This window comes from Trichomonas vaginalis, chromosome VI (genome assembly GCF_026262505.1).
Source record: "Trichomonas vaginalis G3 chromosome VI, whole genome shotgun sequence".
Taxonomy (NCBI): Eukaryota; Parabasalia; order Trichomonadida; family Trichomonadidae; genus Trichomonas; species Trichomonas vaginalis.
The window spans coordinates 6,076,060-6,097,903 of record NC_067208.1 but is presented as its reverse complement, the minus strand read 5'-3'; the positions used below and the strand labels follow the sequence as shown (position 1 = coordinate 6,097,903).

General features: G+C 34.6%; 8 protein-coding genes and 3 pseudogenes across 11 annotated transcripts, besides 3 other annotated features; 5 read left to right on the top strand and 6 right to left on the bottom strand.

Moving 5' to 3' along the window:
* Positions 1 to 8,796: part of a mobile genetic element that runs on past the window's edge.
* Positions 54 to 857, top strand: TVAGG3_0813930 (KilA, N-terminal/APSES-type HTH, DNA-binding family; the record flags this gene model as incomplete). Its single annotated transcript, XM_001292058.1, has 1 exon — positions 54 to 857. One exon carries the CDS (start codon positions 54 to 56, stop codon positions 855 to 857), a length of 804 nt encoding a protein of 267 aa, XP_001292059.1.
* Positions 1,318 to 2,193, bottom strand: TVAGG3_0813920 (protein of unknown function, DUF4106 family; the record flags this gene model as incomplete). The annotated part of the gene is made up of 1 exon (XM_001325371.2): positions 1,318 to 2,193. One exon carries the CDS (start codon positions 2,191 to 2,193, stop codon positions 1,318 to 1,320), a length of 876 nt encoding a protein of 291 aa, XP_001325406.2.
* Positions 2,230 to 2,675, top strand: TVAGG3_0813910 (annotated as a pseudogene). Its single transcript has one exon. A coding segment is annotated over exon 1 (446 nt).
* Positions 2,789 to 3,039, bottom strand: TVAGG3_0813900 (annotated as a pseudogene). Its single transcript has one exon. A coding segment is annotated over exon 1 (251 nt).
* A 299-nt stretch (positions 8,797 to 9,095) lies between the features above and the next one.
* Positions 9,096 to 9,623, bottom strand: TVAGG3_0813880 (protein of unknown function, DUF4106 family; the record flags this gene model as incomplete). The annotated part of the gene is made up of 1 exon (XM_051247759.1): positions 9,096 to 9,623. A coding segment is annotated over one exon (528 nt), but the record flags the coding sequence as incomplete, so codon positions are not given.
* A 274-nt stretch (positions 9,624 to 9,897) lies between these two features.
* On the bottom strand, positions 9,898 to 11,108 carry TVAGG3_0813870 (protein of unknown function, DUF4106 family; the record flags this gene model as incomplete). Its single annotated transcript, XM_051247758.1, has 1 exon — positions 9,898 to 11,108. A coding segment is annotated over one exon (1,211 nt), but the record flags the coding sequence as incomplete, so codon positions are not given.
* A 392-nt stretch (positions 11,109 to 11,500) lies between these two features.
* TVAGG3_0813860 (protein ubiquitination) lies at positions 11,501 to 12,919 on the top strand (the record flags this gene model as incomplete). The annotated part of the gene is made up of 1 exon (XM_001315073.1): positions 11,501 to 12,919. One exon carries the CDS (start codon positions 11,501 to 11,503, stop codon positions 12,917 to 12,919), a length of 1,419 nt encoding a protein of 472 aa, XP_001315108.1.
* Positions 12,920 to 13,053: 134 nt separating this feature from the next.
* Positions 13,054 to 13,083: a mobile genetic element.
* Positions 13,084 to 13,762: 679 nt separating this feature from the next.
* On the bottom strand, positions 13,763 to 15,864 carry TVAGG3_0813840 (TMEM62, metallophosphatase domain-containing protein; the record flags this gene model as incomplete). The annotated part of the gene is made up of 1 exon (XM_001315072.2): positions 13,765 to 15,726. One exon carries the CDS (start codon positions 15,724 to 15,726, stop codon positions 13,765 to 13,767), a length of 1,962 nt encoding a protein of 653 aa, XP_001315107.1.
* A 29-nt stretch (positions 15,865 to 15,893) lies between these two features.
* Positions 15,894 to 21,844: part of a mobile genetic element that runs on past the window's edge.
* Positions 18,705 to 19,549, top strand: TVAGG3_0813830 (phage tail repeat-like family; the record flags this gene model as incomplete). Its single annotated transcript, XM_051247757.1, has 1 exon — positions 18,705 to 19,549. A coding segment is annotated over one exon (845 nt), but the record flags the coding sequence as incomplete, so codon positions are not given.
* On the bottom strand, positions 19,625 to 20,143 carry TVAGG3_0813820 (uncharacterized protein; the record flags this gene model as incomplete). The annotated part of the gene is made up of 1 exon (XM_051247756.1): positions 19,625 to 20,143. One exon carries the CDS (start codon positions 20,141 to 20,143, stop codon positions 19,625 to 19,627), a length of 519 nt encoding a protein of 172 aa, XP_051083231.1.
* TVAGG3_0813810 lies at positions 21,196 to 21,776 on the top strand (annotated as a pseudogene). The gene has a single exon. A coding segment is annotated over exon 1 (581 nt).

The window sequence follows — 21,844 nt, the reverse complement described above, 5'->3', positions numbered from 1 at the left end:
ATAACGCTAGTTTTTTATAAAATATTTTTTTTATTTTGTATGTAAAGACAGATATGTCAACAACCGAGAACACAACAACAGTTATAGTCCATGAAGCTATAAATGAAGAATATGAGTGGGTTCAGTTTAACAAACAACTCCGTCTCATTCGTTCGGTCAAAGACGATATGTACCAAATGCAAAGTATTTTGACAGCATGTTTTGCACCAGATACTAAACACGCAGACGACTGGTTCAGAAACCAAAGCACACAAGAACTTTTGAGTGAAATTTCTCTAGACCGAGAATTCTCGGTCTTGCATAAAACACATGAAAATCGTAAAAATTTGCCAATAAATTTAAGAGGTTGGTATGTTCATAGACTTTTAGTAAATGCTGTTGCAATATGGGCTTCTCCTCGTTATGCATGGCATGTTTACAAACTTCTTGACGATTTACATACAGAAATTAGAAAAGAGCTAGAGAACAAGCTTGAAGCAAAAGACAAAAGCCTTCAGAAAAGAATACCACGTTCGGTACCAAAAGGAAAGGAAAAGAACTATAAGTATATGATTTATACTGAAGAGATGGAAAATGAAGAAGACAGAGATATGGTTATGTTGCATTTAGTCAGAAGAAACAACAAAAGCTTTTACGACCTTGCTAAGATTTACAAATCTGACAGAAATTGGTTCTATCGCGAAAACTTACCGATTTCAATGACCCCAAATGAAGATGTGAAACAAATAGTTCAAGATACGTTACCTCAAACACACTATGATATTAAAGGTTGTACAATACTTACCTTCAAAGAAGATTTGCCATTGTTAAAGGAAAAAATAACAGAGTATTTTGACAACTTCAAACAAGTAGAGTAGATGAACCATTTATTTTTCAAGCTTGACTTCAGATGGCTCAGGTAGCTCTATAAGGTAAATTGCCTTGTCAAATCCTTCTGGCATTCCGAGTCCTTCCTTCCGACAGGAAAAAAATTTCCTTCTGGCATTCCAAGTTCTTCCTTCCGACAGGAAAAAATTTCCCGACAACTGGAAAAAAATTTCCCGACAACTGGAAAAAAATTTCCTGACAACTGGAAAAAATTTTCCTGTTGTCCGTCCGTAAACCATTCAAATTTTCGAAAATTGAGAACTTTTTGGTCGAACGACAGAAAAAATTTTTCCTTCCGACAGGAAAAAATTTTCCCGACAACTGGAAAAAATTTTCCTTCCGACAGGACACAAACGGATGACTGACGTTCCTCTTCCTGAATGTCTTCCAAAGCCAGAAGAACCGACAGCCCCAGCACCACAACAGACTAAGACGAAACACTTACATTTTTCAAGCTTGACTTTTTACAATTTGAACTTTGTTTGCGTAGATATGAATTCTGAAAGAAGTATGAGGGTCTTGTATGACTTTGTACTTCTCCCATAGTTCATGTCTGTCAAACTTACCTGCCATGGACTCTTTCATAAGTTCCATGAAATCGTCTTCGGACAATCCGGGGAAAAGTACAATGTCAGTAAGTATTCTCTTTACATCCTTACTTAAACTCTTTGCTGTCTGTACACAAATGACAACTGAGATGTTAAAGTGTCTGAGCTTCTTAAGAATTCGACACATGTCTTGTTCTCTGTTCTTTAACAAAGGATGAGAGGCGAAATCATCTAAGATAAGAAGACATCTGTGAGGGTACGTTTTCCAATCGTAAGATTGCAATTTCTTCGAAATGTATTCTATCTCTTTCTGTTTGTTTCTGAAGTGTTTCTTCTCTAATATTCTCTGCATTTCCTCATTTGGGTCTTTAAACTTAGAATTTATATACTCATTTATAGCATTGTACTTCAAAACTCTTCTTTGGTACTTCTTTATCCAATCTAACAACTCAGAGTCTTTTATACATACTAACTTAGACTTCTTTATAATATCTTTGAACGAATTGACGGTTTGGTCAAATTGACCAGAAGTACTACAAATGACAACTAACTCATAGAATGGGTTCTTCTCATCTAGTTCTTGTTGTTGTGCAGCCATTTTAAGATAAGTGAAAGTCTTACCCGACCCAGGCGGTGCAATTAGACCTGTTATACCATTCTGAGCAAATAAGAACTTGTCATGTATGGGTTTTATCTGAGCATTTTCCAACTTCCTCTTGTTCTTGTTTAAAACGTTCTCAAATTTTTTGTCAATGTCAGCAAACTTTTTTTCTAACATATTTTTAGAAAAATTAAAATTTTTATCTTTTAGAAAATGTCTAGCGATTTCGCTATCTATATTCGAGACAAGCTTTTCGACAGCAAAACATCTGTCGACCATAAAATCTTACATAGTGTAAACAAGAAAGGTGAATTTGTTCTAAAGTTCTGTTTCTGGGAATATGACAAGAACCATAAAACATTAAGCAGAGCAGTCTTAAAATTTGTCAATGACAGACTTGTTGACAGAGATGACACCGATTGGAAGATGAAGTCCAACAAAAGTTCTTAGAATGCAAAGAAGACACATGCGCTGTTCTTGAAGATGAAATAGAAAACAGAATAGATGAGCTATTAAAGGACAAAGAACTTTTACAAAAATATGGTTCTGAGAAGTTTGACATAACTCCACCAGAAAAGAAGAAGAGAGAAAAGAAAGAAAAGAAAGTAGAAGAAGAGAAGAAAGAACCTGAACCAGAGAAGAAGAAATTTGACATGTAAAAATAAAATTTTATTTTTAGAACATTTCTGGGTCAATGTCAATGTTCTCTTCCTCTTTAGGAGCAAACACTGGCTTAGACTCTAAAATCTTTTTACCCAATTTACCTTGAACTTCAACTATCTTTAGACTCATAATATTCATAGTCGTCTGCTTTCTTTGGTTCATAAGGTATAACAAGTTTGTATGCTTTGCCTTCTTTAAGGTTTGAAAACCTTCTGTCAAAACTTTCTTTGACTGCTAACAAACCTTCTATGTCTAAGTCTTCAAATTTCGCACCATTTTTAGTCACAATAGCAAACTTAACTGGTTCGATGTTCCAAACTTTGCTGAATGAAGACTTTTCAAAATGGTAGAAGTAAACATTCAAATATGTGAATGGGTCTAGTTCTTCTTTAAGTCCTGACATGTACTTGTTTACTGAGATGAATTTTGCCATCTTTTCTATCGGATAAAAAAATATTTTTTTTTAAATTTACTCATAAAAAATTTTTCTTTGTATATACACCATTCTGTACGTCTAAAAGACTTTTGACATTTGCCAAGAATGTTCGTTTAGACGCTGTCATATAACCATATTCTTGACAATATTGTTTATACGAATCGTACAATGACCTTTCATCTAATGACACAAAGTCAGTTTCATCTATGAACAGTTCATATACACTCTTGTTTGCTTCTAACAATGTTTGTCTCTCTTCGGTATGTGGAATTTGTCTTGGATTGAACTTTGAAATATCTAATGTCATGAAATATGAGAACAAGTGGTTGTAAAAGTCAGATGTCAAAGTTTCTGACAAAGCGTCAAAATATTCTGTATCTTGCATATGAGCTTCTGACGTTCTGACAACTACATATCTTCTGTCAGAACTTTCTAACTTCATCGGAACAACATTGTTTGAAACCATAATGAAATTTGCAACATTTTCACAAACTCTTTGGTCTTTATATTTTCTTTCAACAACTCCAACTTTGTCTGTTATAAGACTCTTCAAAGCATCTGAGTTCAAAACTTTTGTTGTATCTATACTTTGAAGTTCGTTACATACTATAAGTTTCATATTCTCTATTGAAGAGTTAAATTTACCGCAGATGTTTTCTAAGTTTGTCATATTAGGGTTCGAATAGCCCTCTAACAGTTTGCATAAGATATCTGTAAAGAAAGTGTTCTTACCTGTTCCTTGTTTTCCAATTATAATGAGAGCAGTTTCATTTTTAGCACTTGGATGTTGTAAGATGTTTGCAAACCAACATAAGATATACTCATAGACTCTTTCGTTTCCATTGCATATAATTTCTTTGACATGGTCTAACCAAGCTTCTATAACATTTTCTTTCCATTCTACTTGTTCGTATTTATATCCAGTGAAGATAGAATAGAAGTTTGGAGATGGTGTATAAAACTTTATACCACGAACTGAAAAATCTTCTAACTTTGACAATAAGATATCCCAAGCATCTAACATCTTCATGCCAACTTGTACGACTTTTATTTTCTTAAGTTTCTGTTTACATTCTTGTTCTGAAACTATTTTGCTCTTGGTTTGTTAAAGACTACATCCCATTCTTTCATAACATAACATTCTGGGGCAGAGTCGACATAAATGACTAAACGTTTCAAATTCTCGACTGCTTTGTTATAGTCTCGAAATGGACACATATTTCTGAATGTTTGGAAGTCATAAAAATCTGAAAATCTATTCTGTACATTTTTATAAAAATAAAAAAAATATTTTTTTTATTCTTGAGCTATTTGTTGTTCTTGAGCTATTTGTTGCATTTGTTGTTCTTGAGCTATTTGTTGTTGAAGTTGTTCTTGTAATACAATACTTTCACCAGTTGCATCTTCCAATTCGAAATTTCTGCCGTCATTGACAAATACATAGGACATAAAAGTTTTACAGGAACAAGTTTGCGTCAACTAAGGTTAAGTTTATGTTTGCTAAAGTGTTTGAGTTTACTAAAAGCTGAAACTCTGCATTCGAATGAACAATAGGCAAACCAGCAGAGAAAGTGTTGTTTATACGCATAAGTATCTTTTGGTCATAGTAGTTTCTGTCGACATTCGAATAACACTTTGAACCTAAGTTTGAAACAATATATAAAATAGGTGTACTTAAAGTCAATGGAACAGACATTCCTTGTATGACACCTTTTCCTGTTATAGGAAACTGTTGGTAGTAAAAACCAGATATAAGTTTTTGTATTATAGCTCATATTGTTTATAGTAAACTCAGTCGGACATCCAAACATAATGAAACCTGCTCTAGTTGCAGCACATTTTACACCGTACTTAAAGTATTAAATAAGTCAACAAAACCTGTTGGTGGTATATCTGAGTAAGTATCTTCAAAGGAGTATTTTTTACCATTCACAACAATAAAATCTTCTGGTGTCAAAAGAGCAAACAGGCTTTAGTCGTCATTGTGTTTAAAAGTTAGTTTACAATATCGTCCTTGAGGACTTTGTAAGTTTGTTGTTATAGAATTATATGACTCAGGGTTTTTAGTCGTAATAGTATAAACCACTATGTCTTCTGCCATTTTACTTAGCAAATAAACTTTAATGAAATGTTGTGGTCGTCAAATATTTTTATTATAACGTCTGGGAAACTATATTTTAAGTTCAACGTTTCACCTCCTTTCATAACGTATATCTTGTCAATGACATTATATGAAACACCACAGCAACTAACGTCGGGTTCTATTTCTTTGATGTTTATATCGTCTGCCTCTGTCAAAAGTTTCAATAGTTCTTTCAAAACTTCATGAGGTGCAATGACATATGAGTTCATTTTACAGGGTTGTGTTCGACCAAGTTTAACATTATACTTAAAGCTTGACAAATCTTCTCCTGAGTTTGAAGTTTGTCTTCAGTTGTTGGTAGTCGTTTCGAATATCTGCAACAGAACTTAAGTCTCTGCTAACTTCAGGGTATGTTGGTTGTTCTTTTACAGGAACAATTGTTATACCATCTTCGTCCTCGTATGGTTTCCCCACTTCAACATCTCTGTCTTGACATTGACAATACACTTTGACTGTTTGTTTGAGTTTGGTGAATTTAACTTCACATCTGCCACCGCCATTAAACCTTTTGAAACACTTACGCTTCTATTTTTCGGAAATGACATTTTACTTAGAATAAAAAGATGGACGTATTTGAGTATCTCTTCGAATTGAAGCAAACAAAGTTTACACACAAACAATACAAATACATTGACAGAATAGTTCTTTATACAAACAATGAAAATGTTATATATAGCAGTCTTTGCTGAACCAAAAATATTTTCATAAAGCAAAGAAAGTTGGTATACTGAAATGGTGAAAGTTCTTGAAGCAGACAAAAATATAACTTCAAAACTTACAGATATTTCTAAAGGAAAGTTATATAATACAATTTTATGTCAAAACTGGCGTACTGTCAATATTTGACGGAGAGAAGTCAGTTCAGAAAACAACTTACTGACCTGCTGCCAAAATCTGCTCGATGGAAGCTGTCGTTATGCCAATCTGAGGAGCCCCAGCAGGTTTCATCGAACGAATCTTCAAAAGAGCATCTTCCGTGAAAAGTGCTATTGGTTTGTAAACTTCTTTGCTCTCAGTTCATCTGGACCGTCTCTGTCACCAGTATATTGTATTTGAACTGTACCAACAGTTGAAATACCACCCATAAAGTCTTCTGAGTCAGCAAATGGAATGCCAAGCCAAAAGTTTGAACGGTCTCCATTTGTATATTGAGTTTTTTGACCTCCTGTATGAGTCCATACTTTCACATATGGCATAATAGAACTTTGCATTTCAGGGTTAATGGTTGTTGTGAAGTTGTTGTTAAAGTTCATAGCATCTAATGTCAAGTTGTATGACCTCATATCCTCAACTGTAGAATATTCTCTCTTGGATAATATTTGCCATCTATGTTTATATGATATTTAATACCGGGGTTGTAGAAACAAGAATAGTCATTTATAGTTCGTCTGAACAGTACAAACATAGTATCTGCATGTTTCATTGCAGTTGTTAAAGCAATATCTGTTCTTGCACCTGGGTCAGCACTTTGGTTTCCAACTTCACCTGCAAAGTCTTTGACAGATATTTGGTGTATAGGGAACATAAGTGGAACTGCAATATATTTGGCAGCTAAAGCATTTGAAATATCTGGGTCCAACATATAGACTGCAAGTCTGCTTTCTATTCTCTTTGCATTCAAATTTTTCGCATGTGAACTTAACTGGGTCCCAAGCAGTTCCAGCAGCATTGAAATAATAGTTTACTTCAGTGTTGAAGTTTGAGAAAACAAAGTCTAAGTCAACTTTGTCTTTGCAAAATTCGGCGAATGACGTTTTATTTGTTCCCTCTACGTCTGTAATAGTGAATGGGTCTTGTGTTGGTGCAATGACTAAGTTATTTTTGCTTGGAGTAAGTTCAATAGAAATTTTTCCTGCCAGTTTGCAAGTATCTTAAAAACCTGAAGATGAGGAAAGATGACAAAGGAACTCTAAGTTTCAGTTTTACTTTGGTTACTGCTGCTGCAGTTTGTCCAGAAAAGGTTAACATAAACTCCTGGAACGTTAGGGTCAAGTCTTCTTATTTTCTCAATGGTGGCAACTGGTCTGTTTGTTCTCTAGCTTGTGGTGTGTACTGAGTTTCTCAAAGCGAACCATTCATAGTTTGCCCAACTGTTTGAACTAAGTCAGAGTTAGAAATATATATATCCCATGAAAACTTCTGGAGCATATTGGTATCCGACATAGAAAATTCCATTGCAACCTTTCTTGTCAGACAACTTGGCAGAAGGTTTTATTTCAATGTCTTGTTCCACGTATAAGAATGAGTTGTCAATAGAAATTATATGAAACCTGTCGCAAGCAATATCTACTGTTGTTGAAGAACCTTCTCCAAACTCACTACATTTCCATAAGAAACAGCAGTTGTATATTCGTAAGTTCCAGGAACTATTTCTGACCTTCTAATGGCATTGTCGCATTCGTTATACCATTCGGAAACATTTCCGTTCATGGCATCCAAAACTGTTGGCGTTATATTCTGAGCGGCGTACATTTCATATGGGTAAAATATAGAATAGTTGGATTTATGTGTCATAATAGAACCCACGTGGACCAAGCTTTACTTTCTTCCTGACTGAGTTTTTAACTCTTCTTTTTCCTTCATTGCCACTACTTTCACTAGATGAAGTTACTTCTTCACTATTTTCACTTTGTTCTACTCTTCTTCTTTGGTGTCGCTTTTGGTAACTTGCCCTCTGCTTCAAGTTGTTGCATCTTTGCCTCATGTTCACCTAGTATGTTGTAAATTTCCCATGTCCTTTTTGCCTTTGGGCTCTGGTCGCCCATCTCAGGTAACCTATATCCTAGAAAGATTTTGTCATAGTTTGTATTTGAGTCTTCGCGTATGTTTTGCATGACTCTTTCCTGAGTTTCCGGTTCAAGCTCTTCAACAGAGCTTGTCCATATGGAATAAGCTCGTTTCCAAATATATGTTTTTGTAGCCATTCTGGTTTTCTTTCATTTACCAATAATATCTTTGTGAATGGGAAAGCTTTTACCCAATGTTCAGTCTTGCGTCATTTATTTCTGTAGTTGGTTTTATTTTGTCAAGGAACATGTTTTTCAATACTAACATTTCATTTGGTACTGTCCATTTGAGTTTTCTTAAATATTCATCCTTCTCATTTCATTGTCTGCAAAGTAAAGTTTTTATGACATTTGTAAACTTTCGTTTGCAAGGTCATGTACAATAGGTTCTCTTCCTTCTGTCTCCTAACTTTCTTTCTAAACTCTTCACCAAATATACCATCTTTATGGTTCTGTGTAGTTCTTTGAGATAAATGTTCTAGAACGTCAGGTGTTATATTTCCATCAGCCATGTTCATTTCATACTGGTCCAAAATATCTGCATCTTTCATATCTTTCAATGGCATTAAAGCCGCGCTGAAAATACCAGCTAAATCTGGTTCACCATTGACTTCCATTGCGTCTACAACTTCTTGGAATTGTGGTTGTAAGTTTATGAACCACCTATCCGGGTTAGCTTTATGACCCCATCTCATTGTAGTTCCATAGTCTGCAGAAACAAAAGTAGGTTTGTTTCCATATTGGTTAGGTTCTGAATGAACTTTAAACAATGTTTCATTTCTATATGTTTTGTTGAAATTTAACCTTTTATTTTCACCGAGTTCAGCCAAAGATTGAACGTTATATGGTCGTAAGTAAAAAGGGTTATTGTATTTGCGTACATTTTCTTTCAGTACTTCCATTCTATGCTGAATATTTTCATCTGGTGTTGGAGTCTTTTGTATGTCGGCAAACATTTTTCGATATTCTTCTACATGTCAGCCGAATTTTTCTTAGACTCTTGGAAAGATTCCATATTCACCTCATACTCTTGTTGAGGTCAAGATTTTTTCGGCTGTTCCAAATCTTCATCTAGTTCTGTGAAGTTAGTTTCCAAAGGAGGGACTTGTTCGTTTCCTTCAGGCTCTTCTAGCTGTTGTTGCTGAACTATTTCTTCCATGTCTGGTTGTATCTGAACTTCTTCCTGTGGAGTTTCTTGTACCTCATCTGCTGGCATTTCATATATTCCGAGACCGTTTTTAACAAGTTCCCTATCTAAGTCATCCGGACTCATAAACCTTTCTTCTTTCGTTCCGTCTCTATTTTTTACGCGTTTCATGAAGAGAGTTGAATTGTCATTTAGCTCTGACACCAAATATCTCGGAGTAAATTCGTTCATGTCATTTGGATGATATGCTATTAAATCATATCCCTTAGCGAGCTTGTATTTTCCAGGTTTGAAATTATATCCCATTTGGTGCTGAGCCATAAAGCTAAATAGGTTCGGGTCAGTATTTCCTTCCTTGAACTTTCTAATAGCTTCTTTATATCTGTCACTAAAGTCAAGAGTATCTGGGTAACCATAGTCTTCTTTAAGCATTTTTAAGAAATCTTGGTTTCCTTGTTCTCTACTTCTTTTATGTCCTTGCTCTGTTTGTGGTTGTTGTGGTGCAGTGTTTTGAACTGTTGGTTGTGGTGCAGTGTTTTGAACTGTTGGTTGTTGTGTTGGTTGTTGTGTTGGTTGTTGTGTTGGTTGTTGTGTTGGATTTTGAACTGTTGGTTGTTGTGCTGGATTTTGAACTGTTGGTTGTTGTGTTGGTTTTGGTGCATGCCTGTGTCTGTGTCCATGTGACGATGTAAATGTTTTAGGTAGTCCTGGTGCAGGTGCTTCTCTTGGAGGGTTTGGTGGTATATAAGTTCCACCAGCTGGCACATATGTTCCATCTGCAGCATAATGTCCTACCTGACTTTTCGTTTTTAAGAAAGCATTTACTAGGTCTGTTTTGGTCTGTTGTAACTCTTTTTCTTGACTTTCCACAACAGTTGCTCTAACGGCGTCATAGGCACTTTGAACTGCCTGTCTCGTTGCTGCATCTGTTATTTTCGTCATATTTTGTGCTACTTCTCTTAACTCTTTGTCGAAACCTTCAGACTTCAGTTTCTTTCCAGATGAGAAGTCGTTCACTAGTTTCACCTTACTATGAAGAGCTTCGAAGGCGTTCTTAAAGTCAGCATTTGTTAAAGCTTCATTTGAACTGTCTTCATCCGCTTGTATTTTTGTCCTTATTGACCCTATAAGCTGGGCTGCTTTAGCGTTGGCTTGGGCATCTAACCAGTCATTGTTAGCTTTTATATATTCTGCGCTTTTCATTGCCTTTTGCATGGCTGCGTCGTTATTTTTACTTTCTTGTGCTAAGTTTTCATACTGTACGGTTTGGTTTTGCAACTGTAAAAGTTTTTCTGCCTTTACATTTGCTTCAACTTCTTTTTTATACTCATCGCTATCCATATATGTCTTCAGGGCTTTTTGTTTTATCTCTTCATCTTTCAGTACTTTATATTGAGTAGTATGGTTTTTCAAATTTACAACATCTTGTTCCATTTTTGCTACTTCTGCTGCTTTTTCTGACACTTTTTTCGCATATTCCTCTGTACTTAGTTCTTTCAGTTGTTCTTCTTTCTTCTTTTTCTCTACGTTTAACTCATTGAGTTTCTTTGTGTGTCTGTCATATTCTAGTTTCTTTTCGTTTTCACTTATTTGTTTCTGTATGTCTATGTTTGACTTTTTGACATCTGATATTTGATTTTTGAGTGAACTCAAATTCATTTGACTTTGAGGGTTATAGGCTGTTCCGTCTGCAGCTCCACCATAGCCTGCCATTTTCGCTAAAAGTGCCGCTCTTAAACCTCCACTCTGTGCACCAAAAACTCGGTTTAAAAGCATAGGGTTGCTTGACATTTGTTGCAACATAGTGGGGTCATTCAGCATTTGTTGTTGCAACTGTTGTTGTGGTGTCAGTTTTACTATTGGATGTTTCAATGCTCTCTTCCTCTTACGTATATTCTTACGTAGCTTACGTGGCATTTTAAGTGAAGTTAAAAAGCGTTTTTTGACAGATGTTTATATGACACTTTTTGTTCAGCACAAAAAACTACTCGGTCAAAGTGTTGTCAGTTTTGTAAAATAACCGTCCTATCTTGTTTTAAAAGGGGGAAAAGGCTTCTCAAAGTATACTTCCTTGGAACGCCGGTAACTTTTCCTGTAGCGACGATAGACCCTTACTTGTCCGGACAAAGTTATACTAAACATCTTCAGGGCTAGAGGGCACGAAGTGCCTGGAGGCCCCACTACCTTTTTTTTTTTTTTTTATTATTATTATTTATTCTCTTATGCATAAAGGCTGATAGTTTTGTATGAAATTTTCAACTTTTATTTTTATCCGATACGTTAGGAATCTGTCAACTTTACATAAAATAATGTATGAAGAACTGTATCCAAACTATGAATATATAGCAGATCACATCAGAGACTATTTTCAAGAAAATAAGTTCTTTGATGTCTTTGAAGCAGAAGATATCAAAAAGATCTTTGAGAAATCAAAATTGTCAATTGACGATTTCAGTTTTATTCTAAAACAGTCATCCTCGATAATGAAAGCAAAGGATATATATACTCTTGCTCGATGTGCAACACTTTTGCCGAAAAATCTGAAAGATGTCATTACAATTATGAAATCTTTAAAAGAATATTTGAATTTTAGAATCTTTGATAAAGTTATTGATATTTTACATCAAACAGAAAAGGAACTATGTGAAAATTCAGAAAGAATCGAAAAACTTCAAAAAGAAATATCCACACCAAAAGATCAAGGCCCTACAAATATATTTATGTCTTTATTCAACAAAATTGGAATTATTCGGACCCAACCTACTGAAGGGAACAACTCCACCTCAGTACGTGAGAACTCCTCAGAAAATATCCTAGCAAAAATTACTCAACTTAAGGATTCCGATGATTTTGAAGCAGTTTATATTTTGTTTGAAGAGTTAACGAAGGGAGAAAATAAAAAAATGTTGACAAAAGCTATTGATGATGGTCTTTGGGAAAAGAAAACGAAATTTTATGGTGAAAATCTAAATATATTTCATTTCGCATGCTTAAAAGGAAATCTCAATCTTGTTTATTCTCTTGTTCAGCATGGATTAGATAAAGAAATTAAGTCTAATTTTAAAGGTACTCCACTCAATTGGGCATCATTTGGTGGACATCTTGAAGTTGTTCAATATCTCATCTCCATTGGAATTAATATAGATGAAAAGAGTAAGTATGGATTTACTCAGCTCATTTGGGCAGCTGATAATGGTCATCTTGATGTCGTTCAATATCTTTGCTCTATTGGATTTGATAAAGATCAACGGAGTCAATATGGATTTACTCCACTCATTTGCGCTTCAAGAAATGGTCACTTAGAAGTTGTTAAGTATCTTATTTCTATCGGAGCTGATAAAGATGTACAGGATAAAGATGGCAAAACTTCACTTATTCGCGCATCAGGAAATGGTCATCTTGAAGTTGTTAAATATCTTATTTCTATTGGAGCTGATAAAGAAGCAGAAGATAATCTTGGATATACTTCACTCACTTGCACATCATTAAATTGTCATCTTAATGTTGTTGAATATCTTATCTCCGTTGGTGCAAATAAAGAAACAAGAGACGACCTTGGAAATACTCCACTCATTTTAGCTGCAGAATATGATCATTTTGAAGTTGTTAAATATTTGATCTCTGCAGGAGCTAATAAAAATGCAAGAGACAATGATGGAAATACTGCGCTTGCATCAACAAAGAATATAGATATACAAAATTATCTGAGATCTTTGGGAGCAAAGTGATCAAATAATAATAATTTTGATTTCATATTTTTCAAATATATAATAAAGACATTTTGATATATAGGTTTAGACAATTCAAACTTATTTTACTCAAGTTTCATCAGAAACAATAGTCTGTAAACTTAATATTTTTTGAGTAGGTGACAAAAGTGCATACTCTTAAACAACCGTCGGATTTCCGGGTGAAATCGTGACACACTTTCGTCTTTCGTAGGCAGTGGTGGTTGTTACAAAAGGTAACTTCGAATGTAGCGTGAAATCTGCAAAAAAAATTCTGAAATTTGAATGGAGAACACAAAAATTGAATAGTTTACGTCAATAAAAAGGAGAAAAATGAAGCCAATGTGTCTCGAATCTAGGACTTAGAGCAGCAATACCACTGTTTATCCCATTACACTACATGCATCTCTCACCTCAGTGAATGAGATCAACTATATGATAACTTTTTCCCCATTATATTCTTGTGGAAAAGTGACAAATAGCAACTTTGACCCTCTCTCAATATTTTTTTTATTGGTATATCACGAGGCCTTATCCAATATTGTGCAAGAATGATTTTGGATAATATTTTGAGTTGAATATTAGAAAATCTGGTAATTTGAACATGAGAAGAAATAAGAAAATAGATCAGCATGTTGTTATTCCTACAATTCATAATGAGAATAAAATCTTATTTTGTCTATATTAGTTGTAAAAGTATCAAAAAGTTTATTGATAAAATTGTTATGCACACAAAATTATTGCTCCTGATTCATGATATAACAACATGTATTATTTGGAAATTCTCAACTTGCAATAATTAATAATTAAAAAAAATTAATCAATATATAGAAAGCATAAAACGTTTACAATTCTATTTGGTTAGAGTTGGAGAGATCCTGGAAGAACATCAATCTCTCAGACTGTTTGCTTGGATTTGCATAAAACTTACAAAATACAATGCATCCGAGCAAAATCAAAGGCATGAAAATAAACAAAGGACTTGTGTTTGCTCTAATTGTTCCTGCAGTCTCTGTGACATAAGTGTTGCAGAACTTCAAACAAACACAAAATGAAATAAGCCAAAAAGTGAAATCAATGAAAAACGCGAAATAAAAACTCTCAGAAGTTGCAATTGATGAAGACAACATAATTGCAGGGCAAATGACGGCCATTTCGTATACAGCTGAGAATATTGTTCCCCAGATATCATGCAAGTAGTTTCCACGAACAATCATTCCATAGTTAATCACAATTCCTGTTAAATCTTCGATTTTGATGAAAACAAATGGAATGAAGAACGGAGATAAGCAGGCAAAGAACAATATTGAGCGCATTAGTAATGGGAGACGTAATATTCTCCATCTGACAGATACAAATCCCAAAAATGTCTCTTCAATAATATTGAAAAATGAAATTTGAGGAGAATAGATCCAAATGTTCTCTCTCATCATCAGATCCTTTGTACATTGGAAATAGTGCTCAAATGGGACCGGAAACAGGATAAAGAGGCAAATTGGGAATAAAATATAAAATAAAGTTGAAAAAGAGCAGAATTTGTTGTAATAGTTATACAAAACTTCTTTCACGGACTCTGTCTTCTCTCCCACGTAAACATTTACGGTTTTCTTCTCATCATTTGACGAAATCTCTAAATTATTGTATCCGTTCTGTAATTCGACTTCTTTTTCATATAAATATACATTCGGCTTGATTTCTTTAATGAATGACATTTTTGAATGGTTTACAAAAATGTCACTTTTATCGCCAAACAAAAGAACTCTGACTTTTGAAAATTTTTCATTGAAAACAGATTTTTGAGATAATTGGTCGGATGGTTGAGGATTGATAACGAACATGCGAGAAGTGTTTGAAAGGCTCATGGAATGGTAAACGAAAACGCCATTATCTTGCGTAACAAGTCCAATTCCACGATGTTCTCTCAAATCTGATCCAAATATTTCCAAAACTCCATTTCTGTGGGTTGGTGCTGCAGATACTGGATGGGAATGGCCTGATATTACAAGATCTGCATCACTTTCTTTGATAATGTCCATGTATGACTTACCAGAAGAAGATTTGCAAGATTTGTCCCAAAGATCTGCAGGAATGTGTGTAATAATGACTTTGTGCTTTGTTTGGACGCTTTTGATGGTTTTTGTCAGTCTATCAAGTAATTCTGTTGTTGGATGAGCAAAGAAATCAAATAATGCTCTTGGAGATGGATAATTGAAGGGATTTACAAAGATGTAAGTTGTATTTCCAATTACTTTTGATGAAAGCTGGAATTCTTCGAACGTAATGTCTTTGTGAGTTGAATAATAATAACTGTACTTTAAGATGTTGTTTTCTTGAGAGTCAAAGCTTTTTGCTGCAAAGAGATCATGATTTCCAGGCTGGTCTATAAAATATTTGATCTTCTTGCCATATGGTTCTGTAATATTTTTATAAATTTTATGATCTGGAGCATATTGTTTGGCGTATTTATGGATTGTGTTTGTTCCCCAGTTGTCAACAAGATCGCCGGTAATAATGAGCATTTCGGGATCGTATTTACTGATAACTTTTAAAGCAGAATCTAATTGTTCAGGAAGATTTGGTAAAAGCGAGTTGACATGAACGTCTGTAAGATGGAAGAAATATTCTGGATCTTGTTTTGTGCTGGTGTCTTGTTTTTGTGTTGAACTTGGAATCGGAATTGTTTTTTGGCTTGTTTTTTGCTTAATAAGGATATAGATCACGATCAAAACAAGAATGAGCCATGAATACTGCGATTGTATATATTTCCATTGACTCAAATTTGATAGATCACAAATTGCATCTGCCATTTGTGAAAAATGGTTGAATCAGAACCGAAGATAATGATTTAAATGCCTGTTTTTCTATGGTTCTTATGCAAATGGCATAGCAAATTCAAAAAAGTTTCCAAAGAATATAAAAAATAAATTCATCTACTGAATGTATAGGCTTTTATCATTAAAATTAAAAAAAAAAAAAAAAAAAAAAAAAAAAAAAAAAAAAAAAAGGCAGTGGGGCTTCCAGGCACTTCGTGCCCTCTAGCCCCGAAGATGTTTAGAATATGAGAGAGGTCCTATAAACCGGAGAAAGTGTCATATAAACATCTGTCATTTTACTCAGAATTTTATACAGAATTCGGCAAAAATATATTTTAGGTGAAGAGGTGAGATTTCACCTCTTTTTTCACCTCATTTCTCACCTCTTGAATTTTCATGAATTTTCATGAAATTTACACCAAAAATATATTTTAGGGTAGAAGGGTATATCTAACCTCTTTTCTAACCTCATTTCTAACCTCTTGAATTTTCATGAATTTTCATGAAATTTACACCAAAAATAAAGTTTAGGTGAAGAGGTGAGATTTCACCTGTTTTTTCACCTAATTTTTCACCCTCTTGAATTTTCATGAAATTTACACCAAAAATATACTACTAGGGTCATTTACGAAGAAATCTCAACAAAGTCTTTACGATGAAATCTTGACAAAACATAGACAAGAAAGTTCATGAGAAATTAGATGAAGAAGTCTTAACAAAGTCTTTACGAAGAAATTCATGAAAATTCAAGAGGTGAGAAATGAGGTGAAAAAAGAGGTGAAATCTCACCTCTTCACCTAAAATATATTTTTGGGTCATTTACGAAGAAATCTCAACAAAGTCTTTACGAAGAAATCTCAACAAAGTCTTTACGAAGAAATCTCAACAAAGTCTTTACGAAGAAGTCATAACAAAGAAATTTTACTAGTAAGTAAATGTGGTTTGAAATAGGACTACTTGTTTTAGGTTTTTTCCATTGTGTCATTTACTTATTTGACGTGGCAGAAAAGTACAGAGAATATGAAGATGAACCAATGCCTGCAAATGTTCAGTATATGTACTCGTAAGAGATATTTTTATCTAATATTAAATGGACGCACAGAACTTAGCGAATGCACAGCAACCTGGACAACCAAACCCAGAGAATATTCCAAATGAAGTTAGAATACAAACTGCAATGGCAAACTATGGTCAAGTGCCAACAGATGTACAAATGCAAACTGCCATGTCAAATGACGCTGCGTTAGGTTTGCCACCATGGTATGCAAATATGAGATGGAAAGAGTTTTATACAAACCCTGAAGTGGGATATAAACAACTTTATGCAGATGACGCGAACACAGGAGTTGACCCAGAGTATGTTTTCTACCAGAGGAGAAACAGAATGTATGAGCTCCAGTTAAAGAATGCAATGGAACTCAACAGGAAACGTAGGAGACTAGGCGGACATTAGATTTTTACATATAGTAAAATGGGTTTCTTCAGTAAGATAGGAAACTTCTTTCGAAATGTTGGAAGAGGTATATGGAATGGAATAAAAACCGTAGGAAGAGGAATTTGGAACGGAGTCAAAAATATTGGTAAAAGAGTAGGTCAGTTTGTTGGTATTATACCTAAAGACCCTGAACCAGAAGAGCAAGCTCCTGTCATACAACAGCCTGAACCTGCACCACAGTCTAGTTGGCAACCAAATCCAACACCTCAACCGTATTAAAAAATTATATTTTTACCGTTCGATAGTAGTTGTATATGAAACTAAGTTCTAAGTAAAACGCATGGTATAATGGAACTATTCTCTTTCTTCCATCTGTTGTAAACCATACTTGAAAGTCTGAAATACTTCCACTTGGTGGTTCATATAGCTTTGTAGGTTTTTCGTAAAAGTCATTTGCCAAGCATAAAAAAGAGTTTTGTGCACCAGAAAATGAAGCATGAACTATAATAGCATCTGAGTCGAAAACATTTTCATATGTTCCATTAGGGTTTTCGACTTCATAAAAGTCTGGGTGTACTGGATATGCTGCAGGCTGATTTAACATCCTCAAAAATCTATACCATGCCAAGTTGTTATATTTTGTAGAAATATAAACGTTTTCTCCAAGGTCTTCTATTCTATTGATTTTAACAGTTGCATTTTTCCTGTCATATAAAATATCGAGATGGTACTCTCCTTCGTCAATGTTAAACTGGTTTGCATATTCGATATAGATATCGTTTATTTTTTCTTGAAAAGCTTGAAGAGTTGTTTCTAAGTTTACAAGCAAATTCACTTGTAAAAGTTTTCCCTGTTCAAATTTCTCATACGTACGTTTTTCTTTGTTATAGTATCGAATTTCAAAAGCGACCGTAAATGGGAAACCATGTATGGCTTCTGAAATGAACTTCATTCTACGAAAGCCAATAGCTTTTGTGACGGATGGGTCTCTTAACCATCTCAATGGGTAGTCAAAACGATAGCCTTCATGCTTTACGGTCTCTGTCTCAAACTTTTGACCGACATTCGTAAAAAGTTCATCTAATGGTTTAGTTGTAGCAACTCTAGAATTTTCTTTTTCTATTGAAAGCATATTTTATCTAGAATAAAAATGTCGAAAGAAACAGCGTCTATGAGAGAAATACAACACAACCGACAACTCATTTTGCAAGCTCTAAATAAGAACACAACAAACTTTTCAAACTATTCTAAGATATCTGAGTCATTGAAAGAAGGAAACTTAAAACTGACGATAAACCCAATGACAGACGAGTTTCTGTTTCAAGACAGTAAGAACCATACTGTTTGTATAAATCCAACAAAAAGAACTTTAAACGAGAAACCTATAGATGAACTTCTTTTGAAAGCAGATATTGACAACAAAGCTGACAAAGAGTATGTAGATGCAACAAGAGACTATATTCTCGCATGGACAGATAGAACATACCCACAAAAACATCATACACATAACATCTATGACGTAGATGAACTTCAAGAAATGTTAGATGACAAAGCGGATAAAACATATGTTGACAATAAAATGTCAAGTGAAGTGACAAGAGCTGACAAAGAATATTCTAAAAAGACTCATACACATACCATTGCAAATATTACAAACTTACAAGAAACCTTAAACAAGAAAAGTGACGTTGGACATACACACGATTTCTTCGCAACTGTTGGTATAGAAAATATTGAAGGAACGGTTGAAGAAACTGGGGATGTATTAAATTGGAAACCTCCTAACTTTCCACAAGGTTTAACATCGGAGGATGACATAACGACGATGAAATACATTAGATGTAGAAATGTCTATGTCATGGAGGATGAAAACAAAGTTAAATTCACTGCTCAAGATTTATATGACAACAAAGCTGACAAAACATATGTTAACGATGAGTTAGATAAGAAAGCTGACAAAACATATGTTAACGATGAGTTAGATAAGAAAGCTGACAAAACAGAGCTTCAAACGTTAAAGACAGAAATACTTCAAACACTATATCCTATAGGTTCTATTTACACGTCAATGAACTCTACCAAACCAGAAGTAGTACTTGGTTTTGGAACTTGGACTCAAATAGTCGACAGGTTTTTGTATTGTGCAAACTCTTCAAAGGAAACAGGCGGAAGTAAAACGATTTCAGGTGCAAATTTACCTGCGCACAGTCACTACATAAATTTAAGTACATCTGAAGCAGGTTTGCATAGTCATAGATTTTGGGATTGGTCAGGAATGACAAAAGGTAAAGGATATGATGTTAAAGAGGACGTTAAGTTTGCTATAAATTGTTACTGGAGTAACACTGAGGTAGGAGGAAACCATACACATCGCGTTTCAGGATATACACAAACAACGGGACAAAGTAAAGACTACATGCCACCTTACATGACAGTTTACGCATGGTATAGAATTGCTTAGTCGTCATTTTCAACTTCTTTAGCATATTCGTCAGGAGTTGTCTTATATTTGTTAGGAACTGTTTTTGAAAGTATACCACCTTGAACTTTGACAAGTTTGAAACGAGGTCTGACAATAGTAGTTTTATCTTCTGCTTGCAGTCTGTACATTTTGCCATGTTTGCCTAAAACTTCATAATATTCTCTTGTATACTTTCTTCTATTTTTACGAACACGAATGTGAGTACCTGTCGAGTTCCCATTGTTGTCATAGTCAATAGTATTTTCATATGGGTCGCGTTTAGGTATTTCTATTTTTACTTTGTCACCTTTCTTAAGTTTGAAGCCTGGCATTCTTTCTTGTTTGTCTCTTTTGACTAAACTATTAAATATATAGTCTTTCTCTAAGTCAGGGTTGTTTTTCATTTCTTCGGGGGAGTGGTTTCCCAAACCTTTTTGTTTACGGTTATTGTAAATATTTAAAACTTGTCTCATCTTTGCCATGGAAAAGTGTCTATACTTGTCGTCATATGACATTTCATTTGCTTCACCACCTTGTGGTTGGTTTAAGTCTCTTAAGATTTTTATACAACTGTCAATGACACCAAGAGCAGAATGGTTTTGGTCGACAATGAAATATTGGTTTACATTTTTTGAACGCAGATAGTTTTTAATATCGTCTGATTTGAAAGAACGTTCACAGTCAGATGTCAGTTTTGTTGGATGGTATTTGTCAACGAAGATTGTCAAAGCAGTTTTCACATCTAAAATATTTTTGGACTGTAATGGTATGGCTTCACAGTATCTTGTGTTTTGACCGACAAATATTAGCCAGTATGGTGGTCCATCTTCTCTATACCTCGGAATGTTTTCCAAGATATCCATAAACCAAGCATTTGGTGTTGAACTAAAGATTTTTACCATGAGTGCTTTCTTTGTTGCTTTAGAAACATACGGGTCCTTGTTTGGATTCGTCATTTTTATCCTATAAGAAATGGGTTTATTTGGCGCATTAGCAGGAGTTGCATCCAGATTTTTGCCCGCAGTGGGAACAATAGCCAGAGGTGTATTTGGAGTTGGAAGGAAGATTTTGAGTACATTAGGTATACTGAAAGAGAAAGCACAACCTATTATACAAACTGTACAGAAAGGTTGGGATGTAGCACGAGATGCAGCAAATCTTATTCCAAATCCTGAAACAAGAGGAAAAGTTCAAGGATGGATGGACAATGTAGGAAGACAAGCAGGAAACTACTATAACAAAGCAAATGACTACTATAACCAAGCAGGACACTATATGGACCAAGGTGAAAGATTCTTTAACAGAGGATATAACCATGCACAACAATGGGTAAACAATAACCAACCTCAACCACCTCAAACTTGGGGAATGTAAAGTTTTTTACTGAGATGAAATGAACAATACAGCATTGAGACAAATGGGTTCAAGATGGATTTGTCGACTTCCAGCAGTTACACAACCACGTGTTTGTCAAGTCTCCTATACCTCAGGAAGTTTTAGACCGACTTAAAAAAACCTAAACAACCAGTTGAAAACAAACCAAACTAAAATTTTTTACTGAGATGAAATGACCGAAGAAGTTGAAACGGTAGATTTGACACCACAAACAAAAAGTTCAGAACCATTGTCAAAACCTGTCAAAGAACTTACAGATGAAGAAAAAATTCAATAATAGAAAGTGCCAGGTCTGGAAATACAAACCCTAACTATAAAGTCACTTTTCATAGAAATGGAACGGCTAGTATCTCAAAAAAGAAACAGACTCTCACAAATAAAATATTGAAGTCTGAAGGAGTTAAAGAGACAACAGATGGGAAGGTATTCTTCACTGACCAACAGTTCATTATAGAACATCTCATTGACTTAGAGTCGAAATATTCTAAACTTTACAACAAACACAAAAAGTTGAAAGGAAAACAAAAACAAATGGCATATGATATTTATGAAGATGTTGACGACACAACCATACCTGCAAGTGAGGTAAAGTCAGAGGAACCGAAAAGTGACGAAAAACCAATAGAAGAAGGGAAGCCAATAGAAGAAGATAAACCAAAACCAAAGTTTAGTTTCAATACTAAAAGTCAACCTTCATTAGCTGGTATGGGTTGGCGTCAAAGGCTTTTGGTAGCCGGTGGTTATGTAAAGTAAAGGAAAAACATTTTTTTATTTTTATTTGAACTGTACGCTGAGTTTTGTTGGAGAAGACCGTTGGGAAA